The 25,353-nt window shown below is 36.6% G+C and overlaps 1 protein-coding gene across 4 annotated transcripts in view; it reads right to left on the bottom strand.

Annotated features, from left to right (window-relative positions):
• The window catches only part of NETO1 (neuropilin and tolloid like 1), a 69,865-nt gene that overhangs the window by 22,815 nt on the left and 21,697 nt on the right, over positions 1 to 25,353 (bottom strand). For all 4 annotated transcript variants that reach the window (XM_064507136.1, XM_064507137.1, XM_064507135.1 and 1 more), the window contains 2 exons: positions 6,582 to 6,623; positions 6,348 to 6,475 (listed from right to left, as the gene is read on the bottom strand). In XM_064507136.1, the coding sequence (XP_064363206.1) occupies positions 6,348 to 6,475; positions 6,582 to 6,623 (170 nt within the window). The remainder of the gene's footprint in view (positions 1 to 6,347; positions 6,476 to 6,581; positions 6,624 to 25,353) is intronic.

Genomic DNA, 25,353 nt, shown 5'->3' with positions numbered 1-25,353 from the left:
CTGTCAAAAATAATTTGGATATGAGACAAAAATCTTGTCTTTGTCAGGGCCTAACTTCCATATTTTGCACAGTCAGCTTCTAGGTTCAACTGAATCTCCCCTAAACGCAGGACTCGTGGTTCTATGCCCTTCTCCATTGATCTGTGACCAGGTATAATTCTTGCTTCATTCTGCATCTGGTCCAGACATGTGTGATCAATATTAGACCTTCAAGATAGTATTATATGACAGTATGCCGGTATTTTGGTCTGAGAAGCCCAGTTTTTAAAAGCAGATTGCGCTATACGAACAAATCTCCTTCAAGACAAAAAGACCAATATATATACATCACACAAATAAACCAGCCTAAAAAGCCAACTTACTAACCATACTGAATTTCTCTATGAAGCAGCCTATCCTGTTGCTTGGACCCTAACGGTTTTCTTGGAAAATCAGTATTACTTCAGCTGGGAAGCATTAACAGTACGTGATCGGGGGGGAGGGGAATTGACATTTTGGGGCTCCCTAATCTCAGCCTGCCTTTTCATCTAAGAGACCATGTTGGGCAAACAGAGAACTCCATACCTCTTTTTCTTCTCTCTACTGGGGTTTGGGGGATATTGTCCAAGGTGACAGCCTTATATGGTACTTCTTCTAAAACCACTGTGATTTGCAGCCACTTTTAGACATCAAAATGCCATTTTCCTGGACAGATGAAGCTCTTTTTTGCTGCTTTGTCCTCTCTGCTGACTTTTCTGCTTTGTCCTCTCTGTTTCTTCAGACTTCTGTGAGTCTCCAGTAGCTGAAATTTATTCTAAGCACTGAGACACTCATTTTTCTCTTGAATGGTGGCAAAACGCTGGCAAGTGACAACCTTTACAGTTCCTCAGTGCTGTCCTGCTTTTCAATGCTGATAACTAGATCCCATTCTGATTCTGCTCTTCTCTCTGGTAGATGTTTTACTACTTTTATCAGTAGCTTTTTTATTGCATTCCCTAACAACTGGTTGGACTGATGATGATGAGATTGGTTGTATTTCTAAACCTGAATGGCATAGCTTCACGCTACCTTAACACTGGTTTGTTGTCAGTGTTACTCTGTCATGTATATTATCTTATCTGCTAGAAGAGATTCTACACACACAATAGCTTGGCTTGCAGCATCATTTAACAAAACTATTTCAAAGAAGTGATTTTAACAGAATAACATAGGTAAACAGCATTTTCTACCTGTTTAAAAACAATTTGTCCAGCCTGTTCCCAAAAGCCAACTTTGAATATGCTATTAAAATGGCTTTTTTAATCCATATTATTTACATTATTTGCATGTGAGCAAGCTTTAACAGCTTCTTCAAAGACAGAGTTCATTTGAAGCCAGTGCAAAATGTCTCTTGTTCTTAGGTGCTTCAGTCTCTAAATTACTCCTATTTCTCTGTAACACTGAAAGAATCAACATACAAATGCCTCCCATTACATTTTAGCATACTACTAAAAGCTGCTCTTCTGCATCTGATTAAGAAGCCTCCAAAAACTAGAGATATGCTAGTCTGCTAGTGCTGACAGCTTAAACTATTTTTCTTGTAGGTATCATTCCAGAATATGAGACTTCACTTTCCACACGAGAACAGAAAATTTTTTATTTTTGTCAGATTGGTTTATACAGAATTGTAGCTCCGAAATTTGCTTTGCTGTATGGTTTTTCCCTAACAGTCTAGGAAATGCATGTGCAACCACCAAATCTCTCTCAAGATTACATTCAATCTGAAAAACAGGCATTAGTAATTGCAAACATCGTCTCTGTATCTGATTGGATTAGTGGATACAGGGCCTGTTTTGAGAATGGTGGTAAGTGATTTATAGCCCCTAGCAGCTAGTAGTGCCTGCCATTTGTAAATAAATACTTAAGTGTGTTTGTTATACTTTCTTTCCCTACTTGAACATAGCAATACTTGCTCTTGCTAGCATGTCTGATAAATTAAGCAATGGTGTCCAAATTTGATTGCTCTTGTCAGGGCCCTGAGTACAAGGGCAAGCTCTGCAAACTTTTTCCTCCCAGGGCTTCAGCTGCCTGTCCTCAAATTTGGCTCTGATTCAGCACAGCAGTGCATCCCTGGCTCAGACTGCTGGGAAAACAGCTCAGTTGTGAGAAAAGGCTGTGAGGAGACTCAGCTGGCACATTTCAGCTCAGGCCCACAGTCAGTCCTGGCTCACATACTGCTGCAAGGCCACCTGCACCCAGCCTGGTGTGTCGCTGACCTTGCTTTGTCAAGTTGCCTTCATGGCTTGACCTCATCACTGCTTGGTTTCAACTGCACTCTTGACCAACCCTGGTTGCCATCACCTGTCTTGCTCTGCTCTTCCTGGGGTGCTGCGAAGCTGCACCCTCACCAGTGAGCTCCCTGCCCTGCCTGTCCTTCATGCTATATATCAGAATTAGGGCCTTGTTAATTAATCTTTCTGTTTCTTAAACTTTTTATTAAGTCTTGCATCCTACAAGCAAGAGATATCTTTGCCAAGTTGCATGCTCAGATGAGGTGATAGAATTATTTCTTGTGGTAGGCTTACTGAGAATGGCCTCAGTATTTGCCCGGTCTAAATATACTTCTTGCTTGTTCCACCCGAATAGATGACTTCCACTGGACAGAATTCAAAATAATACTTGTCCATCTGTAATCTGGCAGCTCTCACTCTTTCCCAAGCTGCCCAGAACTTCTGATTATAAGTTCTTCTTATTTTCCCCAACATCAGAACATCATCTCTGTAAATGTTTTATTGCTGGTACCATCAAATTCTGATGTCTTTTTTTTCTCTGAAACTTCTCAGTGGCCACACATGATACAATGATGGCTTGCTGGAACAATTTTCTATCAAAGGGAGCATTAAATGAGCGCAAACATGTATTCTGTTTTCCTAAGGGTCCTTGTCAGAACTCTGCTGACACATCCAAAATAGAAAAACACTTATTGTTGGTCTTATTCTTCTATAGGACTTCACCCTCTGTAGACAGTGAGAAAACACCAACATTCTTTTTAATTCCTTCCTGTCTACCCACAAATGAAGGATTCTTTCTCCTTTCACTACTGTAGCCAATGATATCGCTGAAATTATTCAAATCCCAGTGCAATAAGCTTCTTCAGTTCCTTTGGGGCTTTGTTTTACAATGAAGGGCCATGAATTTTGGAACAGCTCTTCTAAGTAGCTCTTTACTGCACTGGGTAGGTTGGCATTCCCAGATTCAGTCAGCAGCTCTCTTCTTCATTTTCCATGCTTACCCTGTACCGATGGAAAGCCATTTCGACGTGAAGTGCAGATCCCCCAGTACTTTTGAACTCCAGATTCACAGCTATCTTACTCAGTAGGAATTGACTTGGAACAATTAAATGAATGACATACTGTGACAGTGACAACCAGTCACTGTCCAAAATAACGCTCCAGGGTTGCATATAGAACGCAGTAATGTTTAAGCTGCCTTCTGTTGTCTTCTGCACTTCAGAAAGTTTCAGTTCTGCCTACAATTTCAGCATTTTACCTCTTGTGTATATGGTAGTCAGTATTTAAAGTGTGTGCAAGGAATTTTCCCTTCTCTGTCCCATTCCAACTTGCTGAGCTTAGCAGCAATGTTACACCCCGGCTGTCAGGTTGAAGCTCAAGCTTACAGCTCTCAAATTCAGAGTCTTTGACTGATCTCTTTGCTTATATGTTGAGCTCAGACTTGGCTTGAATCTGCAATTGCAAAGCATGGAGCAGACTTGGTTTAGATTGGATGAGCTAAAGCCAAATGAAATTGCACAGTCTAATTAAGAAACTAAAGATGCAAAGATCCAACCCAAACTCTGTCTGAGAAACTCAGACCTTTTAGGCATAGTTCCCAGTAACAAACTGTGCAGCCCAAAGCATAGGAGCATGTGGAGATAAAGACGTCTGTTGAGTTCTTACTGTTCTTAGCTGGGGAGTAGCCTGTTCTCATAGATGCAAGCTGTCATAAATTAGAATGATGTAACGGACTTACTAAAATGAATATGCCAGCAGTTCAAGGTTAGCTACGTACAAAAGAAGCCAGCTATAAAATATGGACTTTAGAATCCAGTGCAATAGAATCAGGCCCATAAACATTCTCTCTGTAGCTCCTACTTCATAGAAGGTTTCTCTAAATTTTATCCGCCAGTTCCTTCCTTAATATCTGCAAACTTTTTAACCTTTCGCAGTATGGCAATACAAAGACTGTATATGTATATAGGAAAACCACACTATAAATGTTCAAGTGCATAAATTGAAGCTACACATCCAAGCTGAATCCTAGATTTCCTAACTTGTGGCTTTTCCTCCACATGCTATGAAACACTGATTTATATGCCTTTGTATTGCCCTGTCTCTCTATCCAGAGAATTGTGTAACATGGGAGCAGCAGGGTTCCTCAAGACATGATGCAGCACACTCCTCTGCCTAAAGGTAGGATCACCTTCATTTCTCTCATTCTTCATAGCTGTTTGTCGAACCTGCTCTTAAAGACTGTTAGCAATGCTGACTGAACGAACTTCCTTAACCAGTCATTTATAATGCTCTCCTTGCTGTTCGAAATTTTCTTCCTTTAATATCTAGCCTGAATCTTCCTGTTGCAATGCTGGAACATGACTTATCCTATAGAAACTGACATCAGAACATACCTTCCTAAGATGTTTTTATTATACTAAGTCTGGCAACAGGCTTCTTCCCAATGTCTTCTACATCACATTAAATAATTGTAAGTAAGTCTTTCATCATGTTTTCCAGCACTGTCTCATTGCCCTCCTTTCCAAATGCTCTTCAGCTGGTCCATAGTTTTTTGAAATGAAACATAGCTAAATACAGGTATAGAAGTTCATAAGGAACTAAAAGATCTCTAACTCTCTATTAACAGTGACAGTGTGGCATTCTTTTGCTACATGTTGTGGTTATGGTCATAGGGCTGCACAATTTGTATTCTTACATCAAGGCTAAAGTCGGGATAAATCCTACAGGTAAGCAAATATGGGATTTCTAGCAGGACTTTGAGTCAGGCAGAACTTCAGGGTTAGATCAAATAAGAACATCACAATGACAGCTGACAAACTAAGTATGAACTGAAATTAAGACTTTAAGGCAATTGTATTAATTTATTTAGTTGTGCTGATAGTAAGATTTTATGTGTTTATCTGTTTTCTCATCTACTAACCTTTCTCACCTGTGTCCTTACACAGTGTAGCACAATAATCATTCATGGGTTCAACCATTTCACATCTATAACTACTTACTCTAGCAGAATGGAAACCTCACCTATTTAATTGAAAACTTCTATAAATACTGCATTTATCCAAAAGTAAAAAATATGAGATTAAAGTATATTCTGAAAATAATTTGTACCTGTATTCTTCAGGAGCCAGCTATTCAACTCCTCTCCTAAATTTTCACAATAGAAAAATGCTGAAACAAATGAACAGTTTAGTTTTTCTTTTCTGGAAACCCTTCCTCCTGTCAGATGTATTCAGTACAGGCTGCTCTGGGATTACACAGGAAAACACCTCCTTAAAGGTTGCAGAGACAGATGGATATGTAAGTTCTAGCTTGTAAAACCTTTCTTGTCAACTAGAAGACAGCTAGTAAAAATACACTGTGCAGCTGCCTTTAGTAGAGTGAAAGAAAGTAGGTGGAAAGCACAAAGCTGTTCCAACTGTAAAGGAGGAGAAATGGTAGTGTAGCCAGCAACAGTTAATCCAAACAATAACTGATAAACTGTGGATAAAGCAGGAACTCAAACAGAATCCAAGGAAAGAATCATTAAACTCATTGGAGCCCTCTCCTGCTGCTTGTTACAGAGACATGGCTTTTTGACTGCTGCAAGAGGAAAACAAGAACACTACTTCTTTTTGTCAGTGGCTCTAAAACAAAGGAACCAAAGGCCTCATACAAAGGAATGTGAATTTACCTTGGTTCCATTTTTGCAGTTCACAAATGAGAAACTAACACGACCTTAGGGAGCCACCAATGTTCCCTAAGTAGTCTCTCTGTTACATATTTGAAATATATTGAAAAATAAAGCAATAAGCTTACCTCTTGGGTAACTAAACATGCTGATTCTTTTAAAATATGAGTAAAATTAAAGATTAGTTTTAGCAAATTACTTATGGCACAAAAAAACACATCAATGCTTCCCACATCATTATTTATAGAGAAAGAAGGTTATTTTGGCTGAGGTGACAAATTACACTTCAACAGCAGAAGGAAAAAATAGTTTACAGGTTCAAGCTGTAAAGTTATTAAGCAAGATCTGTCTGTACTAAGAAATGCACACCACATTAGAAAAGTCAATTTCTTAAATTAAGTGGCAAATCAGCAAGTGGATGAAGGACTGACCTTGGATCGGGGTGGTGCTCGGATGTACCATTTACAGTCTACTGCTTCAGTTTCAGAAGCTTTTCCTTCTTTGACAATTTGCACAGATTCCACAATTCCTTCAGGTCCTCCCATCTCAAACTCACAAACTGAATAACAAAATACCAGAAAAATGAAACCTGAACAGCAAACAAAACTATTTTCTACAGCAGAGTGCAAAGGCCTCCAAATTTTAGGAAAAACCAACATACCAACCTGGCAATGGTTTCAAAACACCAAGGTCCTTAAAATCTGGATCTTAAAAATTGAGAAAGAAAAAATTAATTTTGTTCAATATCCTGGTTATAATGTCAGTGTGCTACAGCTTGACAACACATTTCAATGATATAATTACACGTGTATTTGGGGGAAATGTACCTTGCTTTTAAAACATGTTTAAAAGCTATGACAATGCACATTATTAATGCAGAAAGTATTGATACTATCATTTTTATTTTCTGTTATGAAAATCTACTTTGGTCATAATTTTCTCTGTCTCATTCTCTCTTTCAGAAGAGCAGGTTCAAAAATATTCCTGCATACACCAGCAAGCAAGAAGGTTACACAGCTACCCACTCAGTATTTTAATACATCAGTTTCATGAAACAGGATATATTTACAGATCCATTCAGGATCACTTTGCCTATTTTACATTTACCAGTATGATTATAACACTCAGCTTTACCTAGATAAATCTAAACTTCATTCTGCGCTTATGAATACTCTGCCGCCCCCCACTGACTGTAAGGAGCCACTTTTTTTGTCAGAACCATCCATTTGTTCTTCCAGGAATAAAGACCATAAGGATTTACCATAGAATTCATTGGGTTAACAAAGGTACTAAGTGTAATACATATTTTAGATCAGATAAACATGACTACTTTTACTGTCTAAGATGCTTTGTGTCATGCTTTTACAGCCAGGTTCATCACTTACACAGAGTGAGTTTGGTCTTAGATCTATGCCCCAATAGAAAAGCATCCATAGAAAAATCAGCATTTAACAAAATTTGGACCAGTTTGAAGATACTGCCTAAAAACAGAAATGTGAAAGAGGCTAAATCATTTGAAAAGAAGATGAACTCTTCAAAATAGAGTAGTCTTGTTACAGAGTTTCTGTCTCTTGCACTGCCATTCTACCTAGCATGCATATTCTATACTTTCTTTCACCTTCAGGAGAAAGGAAACGAGAAATAAAATTGCTGGCTTCTATATTTTTTGTGGAAATTTGGTAGGATCTGGTCTTCTAAAATCGGTGAAAAACATTTATAAACGAACACATTAAGCTTCTCCTGGGCCACTTTCTGCTCAAGCCTCAAAAGGACTGCACAAGAAGAAAAACAGGGTAGAGTTTGAGCTATGCAGTCTACTCATGGAACTGATTTCATTGTTCCCAGATTGGGTCAGTGTATCAAAAGCTATAAATAAAACAATGAACAGAAATTTTGGAATTAAGAAATAAATGAAATGCAGAAAAAAAATTCTACTGTTCCCCTCTTGCCTCAGTCTATTCCATACAGTAAGACTCATAACCAAATAACATCATGAAAAACAGAAAATTTAGTGCTGTATGAGGAAGATCAGCCATTTTAACCTGAACAGTGAGAATACACTGACTTCAAAACTGGAAGTCTAAAAACATCCTTTTAAACTGTCTCTCTCTATAGCCAGGCAGCCTTTGTCCTTCCCAGCTATCTTTTATATGCACAGTATAAATCGTAAGCAAATACTCCTGAACCTAAGGGACTGCAAATATAACTGAGCAGGCCATTAGCATTAATTGTTAAGCAGTTTTATAGATTGGAAGATAGATATAATACCCAACAACATGTAATGTAATTAAATATTTCAGTTAATGTACTCAGATGTTCATACCTACTGCTGAAAGCAAGACACTTAAAGGAAATCTACTTTAACTTCAAATTAATATCCAAACCATATACAATGTAGCCCCTGCACGTCTTCTAATTGCTGACCTAGGGTTTGCATAGGATGGCTCTGATCTACCAGAAATACCACATCAGCAGAGTACAGAGGAAGAAGGAAGGAGGAAAAGACCCCGATAGGATTTCTCCTATATGAAGAAGTTTTCACATAAAGGAGTGCTGGTAGCGAAACTCCACACACCTTGCTGCTTCAGCTGACCTCACCATTCAAGAAATATGGAGGGCGGGAGGAGGAGACAAGTTTGTGTGTCAGAAAGGTAAGGTGAACAGCTTTCTCCTTTGAAGTTTCTGAGTCTGAGCCTACCCTGTAATGACTGCACATCAGCTCTTCGGCAAGGTGTGCAGGTTCCCCGAGGTCTGGGCTTGGGAGACAGACCTGGCTCGCTGTGCAGCGCTCAGGAGGTGAGCCTGGGTACAGAGTCCGTGAGTGCTTGTGGTTGTCTGCCCACTCTGCCCATGTGGTTGGGGTGCTTTGTGCCAGGAGTGGCAACAGGGTCCCCTCTCTGTTTTTGATAAAGTGGGTTTGGAAGTCTAGTTCTTTATGACCTGCACAAAATTTTTGTTCAAAAAATTAATATTAACATGTTGGCCACTGGAGGCAATGTAAGCCCTTTTCTAAATTAGCTGTGAGACAGTGTTCTTATCTAAACATATGTCCACGTGAAGTGTTTCTGTGCCGCAGCTGCTTCCACAGCTGGGGGAAGGGTACTGAGGGCAAAGCCTCTCCCCAGGTCTTCAGAGTCTCTGGGCAGCTCCCACACCAGAGGGAAGTAGCGACTGGGAAAGCAGTGGTGGCCTCTCACCATGATAATGTGTAGAGTGAAGGAACGGAAAATTCACTGAGCTGAACCTGAGAAAGAGGTCTCAGTTAGTGAGTGCCTGACAGAAGCAGAGTGGGAAGCATTCTGCTTTGTAAATAAAGACTGTTATCCTGGTAAGGATATAAAATATGAATATTTTGGTAATAAAAAATACTGTCTTTTTTTAAACTTGTATTAAACTGCAGGAAAACAGCATTGGCTCAACTCCATTGAAAAATAAAATGAAACAACTTTGTTTTCTAGATGCAAAACTCATTCTACCCACTATTCCACTACATACTGTTTATTTGGAAAACATCTTCCTTCAGAAAACTTAATAAGGCTGAAGTATAATCCAGGTCACATAATTTGACCCACAAAACAAAGCCGAAAGTATGTTCTCATTTGTCAACAATACAGGCATAACAAAACCGCACATAAGTGCAGAACCTATTAAAGCCCTAGAAATATGGTAGACTACCTTGGACACATAAGTGCTCAGGTTTGAAAAATGATTCTTTTGCAGCTTTTCACCATTATGAGAGGAAGAGTTAAATAAAATATATGACACCTGAGATGTCCGTATATTGGCATAATGCATTTCATTACGCATTAATAATATACCAATATTATTATAACAAGAACAACAATTCGGAAGTAAGGCATTATCAGAGATGCTGAAATTTCAACCATTTTTAAGCATACTTACCCACCAAATGTTTGTTTTTTAAATAATCTGTTATTAAAATGATTATACTTTAGCAGCTCCTCTGTATGCAGTTCAATCAAACAGTTACTATCAGTCTGTCTGAGTCAGAACCCTTTAAAGATATATACACACTGACTGGCTAAATCTTCTAATAGGCAGATAGTCCCTTTTGCAGCTGACGAAAACCATGGGAAAATTAGGGAAATTTTCCTGAAGAAAATCAGATTGATCACCACTAATGAGAGAGAAAAATAGGAGAGTTAAGGGGACTGCAACACATGAAGATTTTTTAAGGGGTTCTCCCTAATGGGGAAGTGAAATGCGTAAAGAGGAAGTGGAGAATTTCCATAAGAAATCTGAAAATGTGTAAAGGTTATGTAAACAGAAGACCTTGCAGCCAAGGTAAGTCCTGTGTTTCATTTTGCTGAAGCTTTGGATGTCTCTAGAAAAAATGAAGGTATCTTAAAATTTCCTTTGGTGACATATTACAACCCATTCCACAACTAATGTATTCCTGAAATATTAAGTCAACATAACATTTTCTGTAAAGTTTCTGTATAGGACAGAATTACATTTGAAGCTTCTTATGAAACACAAAAATCTGTGCCAGGTTATTTAGAATTATTGGAAAACAAGCAGAACAAAGAACTTCTGAGTGGTCCCAGGAGAAAATGGTGATAATCTATAAATTTCCTTAACCAGTAAAAGATAACCAAACACTGAGACTGCCTGACAGTGAAATTGCTACTCAAAAAATAAATCCAAGGTAATTACAGAGGCTAGACAAGTCTCTATCAGGATGCAGACCTGATCTAGTGGATTTTGCTTTGAGAAATGGGAACACATGTCCAAAATGGAAAAATATGTAGTATTTAGGACTAGTTTCACATGAATCCACTACGTCTTCATGAAGGTTTCTGAAGGAGTTTTGGATGCAGACTGAGATCTGTTCTACACCCGGCTCATGGAAACCATGTTGTTTTCTTTATTTTTACAGTTCAAGCAAGTCTGTTTTTTCTAAGATGCTGGCAAGCATGAAATTTAAATGCAGGGAAAGTTATAAAACAAGGGGATAATTGTCATGAGTTAGGAGGCCTGATTGCTCAAACAGCTTATGAAATAAAGCAGGAAAATTGTAAAGTACAAAGGGATTGTAGATTGACTGGATTAACTATTCTGAAGGTGTATAAATAACTTGGTTTTTCAATAAACTGCAGAATCTTATGTGGCTGCCCATCTGTGGCATATCCACACAGAGACACATTTACCCACCTTTGCATGCATGTATGCACACAGTCTCTCACTCTGCTCCACTGAAGCTTGCTCCAGCCTGGCCAGCTGCCTGGACTCCCATTTTATTCCATTCTCCTAAAAATACTACCTGGTTCACTTTTTCTCTTTCATGACAGCAAAAATCAAAGGTAAAGTCTCAGTGAATGTTGATTGTTCTTAATTGCTCTCAGACTTCAGTAAATACCAAGCAAACACACAACTGTCAAGCGTGCATTACAAGTCAACAGATAGTTAGGTTTCATTTCAACAAACAGTTTAGGTGTCATGATATAAGCAGAGAGGTTATGGCAGAAAACACGGTTAATTAGATATTGTTTCAAATCACACATAGCAATAAATCCAACAAAAGTGCAATTACCACACTTTAAAAACATTCATGCAACAAAAATTCTGTAACACACACTAAATTATCTAGTCTCTATTCATCACTAGCATGATTCTGCAGACCTTAAAAATTAATTGCACAAAATATGCCTAACATATATTCTTCAGTGAGCATACATGCACAGATACCTTCTTCTCTTGCACTTATTATCAGTCATACACTGAACAGACCATGACACAGGAGATGTTGGTTAGCACAATATTGCATGCCAATTTGAAAATTCATATCACCGTAGAGCACAGGCTTCACAAACACCCTAAACTTAACCTAACATTTTATTCTACTCCAGAACTTGTGTCGTTCCACAAGGGATTCATTTCACCCAGTATCAGAGGTTCGATCTAAGTTAGCTGCCTATGTTGTCTACGTTCAATAGTCACAGTAGATGGAAAGCTTTGGAAAACAATACATTCCAACTTCAGATAGTTGTCTAAAGCAGGATGAATTGCTTTCTGGCCCTCTTGCTCCATTGACTATAGAAGTAGGTATAGATTCATTTGAATAAATACCTACATGTTAGAATTAGGTATGATAAATCCTACTGTACACATTCCGTGCTGGTGAGTAATTTCTTTAGAGTATGTGAGTGGTTTTTTCTGCACCTAAAAGTGTAACATGTTTCAGAATATTTGAGGATCAGTATTGTATTGCCTATTTTTACATTCTTACCAAAAAAGAGGGGGATATATCCAACTCTTTAAATAGTTGGAAAACATGAAATATAAGTAAAAATAGTTATCTGAGAAAAAAAAACAGGTTTGTAATTGTAAATTATATGTGTGATACAGAATTACTATCTTAGGAAATAAGAACCAGTTCATTTTTCTTAATATATAGCCAAAAGTAAAGTCAAATTCTTTAAAATTCAGTGATGTCAACAAGAAATAGGTAGATAGTATCTAATAGAAACAGAGCAAAATGCATTAAGTTCAAACTAACTACTTGCAATAATACATTACGCAGGAAAGCCTTATGAATCTTTGAAAAGGCAGATCAAATTTTGAACAAAACATCCACAATTATCAAAATTATTTAACCTGTGCTTAGGTTTAACCTCAGACTCTGCAAGGCATTTAAAGTAATCATAAGTCATACAGAAAAAATATAGTATATCCTTTCTTACATATACACAAATTTGTGAGTAAACCTCTCATATTTCATTCATCTGAGTTTCTTTAACTTTTCATACAAAGTTCATATGCAATCTTTCTTACACTGCCAATGTCAAACCTGCTGCTTGTACTGATATAAAAAAAAACTTGATATCTGACTCCTGGCAGTCAAATCATCTAAATAATAGATGTTTCAATATCTCTTTCTAAATATGGAATATTAACCTGGTATTTTTCTTACCATATCTGGCCTACAATCTAGTCAATTATGAATAAATGTTTATCTCTGAAGTATGTACAGTCAAAAATATGAGCAGCTACTGTGTGGCCAGAAGTCAAGATGAAGGCAATGTGTGCCATAAAATCCTAGTGCAGACTGGAGACCTGATTTGCAAATAACGTCTTAGACATTTTACTTTCTCTTGTTCTGTAAAATAAAAAATGAATGAGATACTTGATCAGGTTATACATGGTAAAGGGTCAATGTTTGAAATGTAAAGAAGCTCATGAATACAAAAAAATTAAACAGTTTGTTTCCAATTTTTTAATGGATGCATACACAAAGTAGTCACAATACGTAGAAACCTTATGTTGCTAATTATGAATAGGGAAATTGTTCAATTTTACTAATTGAACAGACAGATAAAGCTATACTTTTTCATTTTATTGTCTTTGTATGACCAGAAATAAGCATTCAAAATTCAACCAATGCATATGTGTACTTCTCTGTCATAGAACTTATCAGAGACCAGCTTTTAAATGCAAATGTACATGGAAAAGTAAACAGAAATGCAGTATTCAGAGAGCTACCACTTCTTTTCAGGTTTATGGAGTCAGATGTCTTTTGCAATGATTTCGAGGAGCCTCAAGCAGTGCTGCATTCTTGAGGTGTTTATCATCATTCTGCTCTACAAAAGCAGAGCTTGCAGAACTCAGCACAGAATAGCAGGATTATTCTCAGATATTTTACATGGTTGTCTCTTAATAATGATGATATAGTGAAAATACTGGAAGATAATGAGTAAAAGATTTTAAAAGACAAATAAAAATATGCTCAAGCATCACAAAGTAAAATAAAAGTTTCTATAAATAAACATTTTTGTGAGGTGTACAAAAAAGGGGACTTAGCTATTCTGCTAGGGAGAGTGAGGGAAAAGTGCTGATTAAAAAATACTAAGAAAAATGTATATGTAAAAATACACACAAGTTATTGTCTTGTTAGCTGAAAAGGAAATTTGTTCTGCTTAATCTTTTCAACTCCATAGCCACATTGTAACCTCAATAACTGTCTTAAAAAAAAAAAAAAAAAAAAAGCAAAGTATATACTGTAGTTTATTAGACACCCTGAAAAAAAGGTTCTATAATTATTACAGCTGGTAATAGTATGTGCTGCATTTACTCTTTGTTTTCTGTGTACTGTCTTTTAAGAACAATACTGTGAGCAAGGGCAGCTCTTCTGGAGACTACATATTTATAATCTAAAGCAATGCTTCTCAAACTGTTCACTAGCAAGGGCAGAAAAGAATTCAAAGGTGGTAAGTGCAAACGCAAAAGTGACTCTTAGTATTTCACCTTTAAGTTCTATCTGATATTTAGACCACCAAGAAGTCACATGAAGACAAATAAGCCAAAATGGTTTTGTATGCCGGAGAGGTTTGAGAAACAATGATTTGGAAGACGCAGCTCCATAAGGAGACCCTACTTTGTCTTGCTTTTGGTGTTGTGACTCACAATAAAACTACACAGTTGCTGTTTGTATTAGGAAGAAATTTGATAAATGGATGCTGCAAGTATAAAGGGAAGTAAAATCATTGAACACATCATATAACACTTATAGTCACAGAAAAAAAAATGCAATCAACACATATTATGTTATATGTTATAATAACATGTTACTTTAGCCAGATTTCTTCTAATATTGATATAGTACAATCTACCTCCCCGAAGTATGACTTCTAAAACTAGATTTTTTAGTTTTTCTTATGTCACATTTACTAATCTCAGCTTATATTCACAATCAAAGTTTTCCTATACTGTAATTAGTTTATTATACCACATAAGTATGTGTATGCATATATACATAGAGCATATTATAATTCTATCCCCTCTTTCTCCCTGATTTACAAACTGCACAACTATGATGGCTTCAGTAAGATGGGATATATTGCAAATATTAGCAATAGCTAGGAATTTATATACCAAAAGTTAGTTCTTGGTTCTTTGATATAATTTTGGGAATGAAAAGGCAATATCAGTAGAAAAAGAACATTCAAATCCATTTCTTCATGTCTATACATAATTTCTTAGCTTTATTTGGCATAAAGCTTTTTAAAAAAAAAAAAAAAAAAAAAAAGTAAAACTGTGCAATAGGTAGACTTTATCCTAATGTGTTACTAAGACTGGTCCAACTGAGTAGGCAAGAAGTGACCTGAATGAATTCTGCTGGGACAAAGTCCTTGGATACAGATGTTGCATCTAGATTTCTCTTTTCATGCACACAATGGCATCCTTTGAGACCTTAGCCTGCTTCACTCCCTTGTTTATTCTATTAAGTATTTAGCATAGGCTATTTCTCCAGTGTAAATTCTGCATAGGCAAGAACCACATTAGAAAATAAGAGGACTCATGCTAGCCTGGGTCTCATCCTCATATTGGACATATTTGAGATGTGCCCCTAAATCCCAGAAGGGAGAAGTGCTTCTTGGTACTGCACTACAGAGGCAGTCAGAGAGGAGAGCAAGAATGGGCAAGTGTCATTCTCTAAGACTGCTGAGTGAAAAAAGAAGTCTGGGAGCCTTCTCGATGACCTGGGTGGGATTATTTGACAGATAATTTTTATTATATCAAATATTTATACTAGCAACTGGATGCCCAAACTAGTAATCAGATTTCCCCCTCCTTGTGCAGCACGTTGTGTGTGTGCAAACACAGGGAAAAATGATCCTCTGACAAATAATTCAGGGCCTGCATAAACTTTCATCTGCCAAGTGCCTGCGGGTGCATAAAACTAGACTGACCGCACTCACGAGACCACCCTTTTTGAGCTCTCCAGCCAAGGAACCTCTGCTAGGACCGTGCAGCCGACCTGGCCACTGGGTCTGACTGTCTGTCCGTCATCATGGGCAATATCTCTTACACATCTTCCCAAGACTATATCCTGGCGGCTTCTTGTGATTGATTAATGATCTCTGAACCTGACTAGGAAGAAAGATGTGTAGCATAAAAGCACTCTAGAGCTTTTCCTGAATGATGCTGAATACTAAGTAGGGCCTAGTTATGCAATTTCAGCATCATACTACTAAGACTTGGGATTTGTCTCATTGTTTTGTTAGGGATGCTCCTGGCCCAGCCTAAGGAAGTAATACTTCTGGTTCACTGCAGAAATAGTGGGGAAAGTAATTCAGAGTGTTTAGCCACAACTGCTTGCTAGGCATTACTTCTCCAGACTAAATCAATTTACATATGGTTTCTGCTTGCTACTGTTGTGTGATAACTCTGCATATCCTTTCAGAAGGGCTGTTCATGCTGTATCAGTCCATAGCGCGGATTTCCTAGGACAGAGCAAAGTTATTGGGAATAACTTGGCAATATAAAGTAACCTTTGTTACTTTATGATAGGGGAAAGGTTTTATCCTAGTTGTACTTCAGAAGCCTGGATTTAGCTTTTATTTAAAAAAAAATCCCAGAACCTACAACAGAACAAATGATACATTCACCGTGATGTTACTAGCTTTTTGAAAAGATACATTTTTATCAACTGTTATATTCAACAGAGTATATCAGCCATTACTTGTGCTACTTCAGATAGTACTGAATAACCTGTAGCTGACCCCACATTAAGACGCATTGCCAATCCAAACAGAAACATCAGCTTAAAGTTTACACCTACTCACACCCCTTGCTGCACCTGGCCATGCCAGCTATGGCAGGTCGGCTATGACATCTTTGTGGAGATAACTGTCTCACATAAAACATTAAAATATTTCATCTAGTTCACCTCCTTGAAGTGACCATCTCTGGGTTTTAATGGGAGACTTCACATTGTCTCCAAATATTTTCCCTTACTGTCTAGCAAAGCACTAGGTGGACACTTCCTTAAAGTGAATAACCTTGTCAAATAAACCTGAAAGAGATCCAAGCTGTATTTGAAAAAACAACTGATTGCTTAATCATCTGGCCCTATAAGATACCAGAAAGTGATAAAGCAGACATAATACTCCTGAAAATAGGATCCTTAGACAAGAAAGTGGAATAGCTATAGAAAATAGCCATTCATTAGTTTACTGTGCAACTGGAAATTTCTTTTAAGTTATTGGATGGATTGTATTGTAGAGCTCTCCGGTAACAAAATCATTTTATGCTTCCAAAGTCAATGTCACAGGATGTGGAAATTAATTTAATAACTGGAATAGAAATCTGTAGATGTTTAGCATCAAGAGAGAATTCAGGACTTTCACGCCACTCCACTGGAGCCTGACTGCTCTGTTTCTAAAGAAAAAAGTCAAAGGAAGAAGGCATTCATTGTGTTTAGCAAACCAAATCTTCAACTCTAATTGCTATTATGTGTCCCTACCACAGATAACACAATAGACCTTAACTCAACATTTTCAGTGAGCAAGAAGAGGAACTCTAAAAGCCAATGTAGCTCAGTGAATTGCTTAGAAGAGTATGTTAGTGCTAAGAAGAAACATCTGCAGGAAAAATAAATCTTCTGTCCTGTTCTTTTAGCACACATAGCAGTATATATTTCAGAGAAAACAGTTTTGCTACCCTTTCTGCCACCTTTCAAAGATTTTTTTTTTCCTGAAAATGTTGTTTCAAGGAGTACACATCCTCTGACTCCAGCAGGTTTCCCAGATCTACAAAGCTCTGTCTACAGAATAAGAACACTGGCTTTCATCAGCTTTATCTGCAGAGATATAGTGGACCTGCCTTGGAGACAGATATTCTTACTTGCATTTTCTTTTGCTTCTCCATCTTTTCAGCAGCACAGGGTGGCAGTTTTCTCTAGTGAGAAAATTTCGGTACACTCCAGTTCTCAGAAAGAAGGTATCCTTTTTTAATGCTATATGTGATAAACTATGAACTCTTACTTAAACTATCCCATTACTTATTAATTTTACATTTAATTATATGTTCAGATATTTAAAGGCTATAAATATTACATGGGAAGGGAGCAATAACTCTTCTGCACTTTCCAGTATTATGTGATTCGACTTTTCCCGAGATTTTGGGGAAAAACCAAAGTCTTCACAGCTTACAGTCTTTGGCCTTAAAGTCCAGCTGTTGTTGGATACAACTTCATGAGAGTGACCTTCCCTTTCATTCAAATAGATCATTTTGCTCTAACTTCAAGCAATTAAAAATGCCAGAGAACAGTGCAAACCACGCTTAACTGCTAGTACTGACACAGCATGGACATAGCCTGTTAGAAACAAAACACTAGATCTGCTGGGACTTTTATCATTCTGATGAGGAAAGCCCTACTGTATGCTTTGCAGTGTATTTGACTAAAACAAATATAATTTATACCAACCCTAACCCAAAATGGTTTACATTTAAATAAACAAATAATCTCATCAGTCGCAGTAGAGGATGTTTTGCTGTATGCCCACATGAAAAAATCAACAGGGTGGCGAATGCTAAATAAAGGGTCTTCAATCTTCAACCTCTTTAACTGCTGGGATTTTTTTCTTTCTTTTTTTTTTTTTTTTTTTTAAACAAGAACCTGTAATGGATCCTTGCTCCTCTCTGAGTGCTCGTTTATGCTACACACATAGTTCTGTGTTCACTAACTGATTCTCAGACTGTTTTGTTTTTAGCAAAAATGGGTCTGCGAACAACTGGGCATCTGTAATCTAGAGTTTGAATAGATTAAGATTTATCTCAGTTACCTCTGACTTTCCCTCACCCCAGAAACCCTACTCCTAGTTATCTCTAAAACAATGATTATATTCAGTATATCTTATCTATATTTCAAATTCTATTGTCATAACTTGGGAATTTAGGAGTTAAAAATGATAGTTTCCATGAAATTTAATACATCTGCACTTTTTCTTCCCTATTCAGAAACTACTATTGTGAGATATCAATGCAATTTCCACTGGATTTCCTGGCAGTTTTGGTACTGATTCTAACAGAAGCAAGTTTATTGAGTGCTACACTGATTGACTGGTTCAGCCTCATGCAGATAATGATAACTGGTCTTTCACACCACATTCACCATGAAATGGCCATTGGGATCCAATGGGTCACTTTCCAGAAAAGTACTGTTCGTAAGTACTTATGTCTACTTCATACTATATCCAATATTGTCACTAACTGGCTGAACAGAAGCCTGGGAAAAGAACGGCAAGCTGGGTACTGATTAGACATTGTCCGGTTCTTCAGTTCATGTGGCAATATTTAGAAGAAATGAGGTATCTGGGCAGTTTTCACTTTCAGCAGCATGTCAAACATGGATGGTCAGTCACAGTACTTGGGATTTTTAAGTATAGGTCAGCAGCTTATCCAACAGGAAGGCAATAATTAAATTTCATTTGACCAGATCAAGTTTTTGGCTGCCAAACAACAGGATTTTTCCTAGCTTGATTTGAAAGAGTCATTTAAAGCTCTAGCAATAAAAAAAAAAAAAAAAAAAAAAAAAAAAAAACCCTCAACTATAAATAAAACCTTTCCTTTAAAAGTATTTAGTAAATCGCTGATATATACATTCTAATATCACTGAAATGCAATATTCTAGCACACAAAATATATATTAATGCTAAAGAATATTCATTGTGGGGAAAGAACGTACAATTACAAAGAATCAAGTTAACCAAATCTGATTTTTAAACAATTAAGCCAGTATACACTCTATAAAAAAATTATAAAGTTATTTTACTTAATTTCAGTTCAGAATTCATTGTTGGTAGCAGTTAATAATGGAATGTGTAATCCACATAATGATATCAGCATTATAGCACATAATATTTTTGAGATATTGCTACGTTCTCTTTTAAAATTAATTTCCACATATGTAAAAGAAATGAGCTACAGGAAAGAAAGCAGAGGAAAAAATCAAGAGCAAGCAAGAAATAGTATGATACAATCTTTTATTAACCCACATACTGCAACCAGCAGATTTGATAACATTGTCTCTTGAGCTTCAACTATCAGATAACATCTGGCAAATGATGTTTGTAAGTCCTGTTACACAACATCTTCTGGCTTCTCAGTGTCATCTAGGGGACTGATATGTGACTAGAATAACACATTTTAGACCGCCTGCTTCTGTCATGCTAGTACAGATTTTCAATAATGGATATGCCACAGAGATCAGTTTATTTGAATCCAACTTCTCAAAAATACTTGGCAATTCTGTTCTCATAATCTTGCCTGTGACTCAAGCAATCTTTCTCATCACAGATCTTCACTGGATATTAAATGTAGTCTTTTGACAACAAAGTATTCAAATAGCCTTTATGTATCTTTAATGTGTAATGATCACTAAAGCAATATTTTTTGATCAGAAGCATTTACTTACTTGTATCTACAATTTTGCAATGACTTTCTTACCTTTCAGACGGTATTGTGGGTTGTTTGGTAGATTTTATTACACTAAACATTAAAAAAAATTCTTTAATGAAGAGCCCATTTTAGTCTGTGTAGCATAGACCAAAACATTTTGTCTCTTTGAAGTTAAATTCTCCTCTACAAATCTATCTGAGGAAACCTTAATATGTCAGACACTCATTTACCCAGCGAGTTGCAGAGTACACTGTGATCACACAAACAACGTTCATTTTACATAATTGAGTGGAGTTTTCAGAGCAAGAATAATATGAGGGCCTTGGGTCTCTTGATTTAAAAAGGTAGCAAATATTTGTGGTATTTATTATACCATGCATTTTTAATACGAAACTGAAAATGTCTGTCTTGAGAATTGCTCTCTAAGGGCAGATGTAGTTTTGCTGACAGTAATGTTACATGATTTGATTATGAATGACTAGCACATTTTTAATGAAAGGCCCTGAATTAGAATGTACATCCATGCCATCACACAGAGCTCTTAAGTCAGATGGGAAATACCATAGCAGATCAGAGCACAAGGGCAAATCCAACCTGTCTGATCATGCCTCCAACTTCACTGATGTGAACAGTCGCACCCTTAAATCAGAGAAGAATTTGCTCTGTGTAGCTGAAATCTACTCTTTTCTGTATTGTATAAAGTTGGAGATATTGTTTTTATGCATCAGATTATAGTTATTAAATAAACACTGGAATTCAATGAAACTATTTTGGTTAAAAAAAAAAAGACTTTAGACTTCAGGAAGACAAGGGGGGTTAAGGAAGCCTGTAGTCTTCATTTAGTAATCACAAAAGCCAGTTTTAAAGTAGTTTTAAATATCTTATTTGTTTAAATTTAAAATATGACATTTTTAATTATAGCATACAATTTCTAGCAAATAATTAAAGGTTGTTTTGTTTTTTAATCAAAGGAACAGAAAGGAAATCAGCCAGCCAATACAAATAGAAAAAATGTAATTGAATGATAATGAGGGGCAGGTTCACAAGGAAACTAAACTTCTTAAATCCTATTCTCCCTGAATCCTGTTCTTCTACTTAAATTCTTAGCTATTTCAATTGGTGTCTCACCACCTAAATGTCATTATGCTTGGTCCTAAATGAATTGAGAAAATAAATGAAATGAGAACATGATAGGTATTTTCGGTTGTCTGCAGACTGCTGAATAAATGGATGAGGTTACTAAAGAGTAAATAAATTAGTGATAAATAGCGATAGCTGCCAATGACATACAGCACGGAAGACAAAGGCACCATTCCTTGAAAGACATGCAGCTGAGCTAGCTCTTGGTCAAGAGCTCTGAGCTTCTCCATTTGGGGAAAGGCATGTGATAGAGGTAGCTACTTCTGGATCCTGACTTCTATTGAATTCCAAACTCAGCTGGTCTGGGGGATAAGATTTTGCAGACAGCAGAAGATACTAAAGATCTTTGTGGCTTTTCCCAGGTACCTCCATTTGGGGAGTTTTTGCCTGGGAGTTTAACTTTCAATTATAGAAAAAAAGAAGATAGTTCAATATTAAAAAAAAAAGTCCCTTTTCCTGTCAATAAATGATCATTCTTCTCAAAAAGTTGTTCTCAAGTGCATCTCCACTTTAATTTTAAGAAGCCCGGTTGGCAATGGATGCAATACCATAACTTTAAGTAGCAGAGATGTGATAAAAATCCACAGTAAAGCTTATTTTATATTCAAAACATAAAATCCAAGGACAGGAACCAGTAATCACTGCAAAGTGTTGCAGAAACAGTATCACTTAATTTTATAAGTAGCAAACCTGATCAACACGCTGAATTAGATTGAAAAACTTATCTAAATGAATTTAGTTACAGGCACAGCTGAAGAAAATCGTACGTATTTACATACAGAGAATACATTCATTTTGAGACAATTCTGAGGTATTTTTGAGGAACAGGTACAGCTAGAAGAGTAGTGCAGGAAGACAGACAAATTGCTAATTACAACATTCTAACTCCAAACAAAAAATGCAATTTACCGTAGCAGAATACGAAAACGGGGAAAATAGGAAGTTAATGAATGAGCTGAGCCTTGTAAAGGCCATATTAACTTTGATTGAATAGACAAACACAAAATTGGTATATATTACAAAATGACACAGAATCACAAAATAGTTGGGGCTTAAAAAGGACCTTTGGAGATCATCTGATCCAAACACCCTGCTCAAACAGGGTCTACTAGAGCAGATTGCCCAGGACTGTGCCCGGTCAGGTTTTGAATGTCTCCAAGGATGGAGACTCCACAACCTCTCTGGGTATCCTGCTCCAGTGTTCAACCACCCTCACCATGAAAAAATGTTTTCTTATCTACCTTCCTATCTCTTTCTTACCTCTTCTATGTTGACCACATCATTTGAACAACGGTATAAAACTAGCTTTTAATTTGTGAAGAGCTGAAGAAATGGTAGTTCAGTTCTCCAAAATAAACAAGTATTTCTGTTTGACTCAATTCAGTAGATGGCAGGTGGAGGAGAGTATTTGAACACGCATACTTTTAAGTAATTCTCAAGTCTAGAGATTTCAGAGATTTAGGCACATATTTAAAGGTAGTCTTGTCCTTAAATTCTTTGCCAAATTGAGGCTAGTTTTAGTGGCTTTTCTGTGCATACTGTAAGCCTAAGCAAATGTTCTTTGAAATTATCCTTGGGCATATAAGAAAGTAATTTCAGAGATTTTTGATGGATTCATAGTGTTAATTTATAGTAGCTGTTATTCTTATTTGGCCTGAGAGCATCAATGAAACAAAACCTTTCTTCAGGGAAAAAAAATAAAGATACCTAACATTTGAACTTGCAACAATAAAAAGTATGTAAAAATTGAAAATATCTACACATTGAATATAAATTGAACAAAGACAACTTATTGACTTTCCCCAAAAGAGAAAAGTAATGGTCAAACTAATGGCATTCTGCAGGTGAAGATGATTTCAAAGATTTGCAGGAATGAAAATTATCTGACAACTTTTTTTGCAAGCTATCTAATAAAACACCTACAAGATGCAGTGGAAATTACATTGTTTGACATTATAGAAACAGACCACATGGGGCTGGCAACTTCCGGAACTTTACATAGGGATGTCGTCCTCTTGTGACATCGTATATTTGGTGACTGAACTTTTTGTCAACCCTACCCTGTTGGCCTGAAAAATTTGCTAGTTATGAGATTTTAAGGGCATATCTCCACACAAAGGTAATGAATATTAGAATTAAAAAAAAAAAATCTTTAACCTACCTTGGGTTCACAAACATTAAACAGCACTCCTAATAACCAGATGACTCTTGCATGGACCAGTTTTCATGGTTATATGCTTCTTAGTTATACATTTCCATATTTTAAAGTTTGGATTAATTTAGTTTGGGGTTAAAAGATGCAACTGCTCATTTCCTCAATTTGTCATGTTCATTTTTAGAATAACTATGCCTGCATTTATTACATACATATGGATATCATAAACTAAAGTTACTGAAATAGAGTTTATTCATAACTTCTTAATGTATATATAAAGTAAAGATCTTTACATATGGTAAAGTTGTCAGTATCTTGAGGTAGAATAAAATTATACACAGAAAGAAAGAAAAAAATACAGATAGGGATAAGCAGATAGAAATTTGGTTCAGGCTCTTGATTTTCCACAGACTTCTTGTGTAGTTGTGCACACATTGCCTAGAATCAGCAGTACAGATGAGATCTTCTCTCTGAAATTTTTCTATCACTGTTCCTCATAGGGAAAAAAATATGAATGGTAGTATTTCTCTATCCTACAAGAGTAGTATGATAGCATTATATTAAAGATTGTAAGATCTTGGATATCACAATAAAAAGAAAGAGGAAGAGAAAGAGTGGGCGAGATGAAATATGTAGAAATTCTAATGGGCCAGTTAAAAGTTTAATTAAAAATAAGATAGGGCAAATATCTGTTGAATCTGAAGTAAGCATAATTTACTTTTGGACATGGGCACCAAAGAATCTCAAATGTGATACTGAAGATGAAAGAATTACACAGTCTACATTTCTCAAAAATCAATAAACAAATCATCATTGATTGTATCCATCAATATCACAAAAGATAAGGTGACAGCATACACTCACTAGAATTACAAAAATATAAAAAGATTTTTCAATAGCAGTCATCAAGTACTGGTAAGCAGAAGAGACTCTCTGGATTGATCACTTGACAAAAATATTGGTAAGTTCTACCCTAAGAAAATGAACCAATGCTGAACAGTTATTAAGTGTACACACTGAAGGCTGACCATAGATTTGAATTTAATGCACATAACTAGGTATTGCACATTACACAAATATTAAATTCTAGAAATAGAAACGTGACTGACTTCCTGAAAGACTACAACATGAAGAATCAGAACCCCTAATTATTGGGCAACAAACTCTTTTTCTTAGTTACAGGGCACTGGGAGCTTTCTAACAAGAGTTTGCATACATCTCTTTAAAGGAAATTAGGGAGCTAGGAAAGCTTTTCAAAGCGTAAAAAGTCTATCAAAGAAAGCTAAATATGTCAATAAAGAGCCCTACCTATTGTTGTCAGAATTGAGGAATACTTCAATAAAAGACCAGATGATAACAGGAAAAGCAACACAGTTGCTCAAAGCTATGCAATTGTCAAATTAACAAATATGGCTGAACGAAAACAAAAGATATAAACATGTTTTTGTATCTAATATAAAAAGACCATTTCCTGTACGGCCAGCTGAAGCATCGGGCCACTTGCAATTCTGCGCCAGAATAGAAAACAGTTTCTCTGCCTAACAGAAGGGCCACAGTCACGCGGGCCACAGTCATGCTGATTAGACAAAAGCACTGAGGTGATTGTCCAGATATATTGGCTACACTTGTAACACCTCAGAAACCTGTAGGTACAGTGCATAAAGATGAAAATTCAGCCCCTTAAGGAATGGATAAGGAAAGAAAGAGAATTGCTTCAGTGTCAGCATAATCTCTGCAGACATCCACATCACCAAGGTCACCAAGGGAGACTATTATAGACGACAGTGTTACCAGGAGGAGGCCACAACACAATCATCCAAAAGTGCATCCTAGTAAGAGATAATAGAAAATATGCCAGATATGGAAGTCAAGTGAACAATAACAAACTGAAATAACTTTGAAAAGCATTCAGAAACTCCTCACTCATTACATATCAGGGA

This window comes from Dromaius novaehollandiae, chromosome 2 (assembly GCF_036370855.1).
Source record: "Dromaius novaehollandiae isolate bDroNov1 chromosome 2, bDroNov1.hap1, whole genome shotgun sequence".
In the NCBI taxonomy this organism is placed as follows: domain Eukaryota; kingdom Metazoa; phylum Chordata; class Aves; order Casuariiformes; family Dromaiidae; genus Dromaius; species Dromaius novaehollandiae.
Note: the sequence above shows the minus strand (reverse complement) of the source record. Positions and strands in the feature narration are given on the sequence as shown.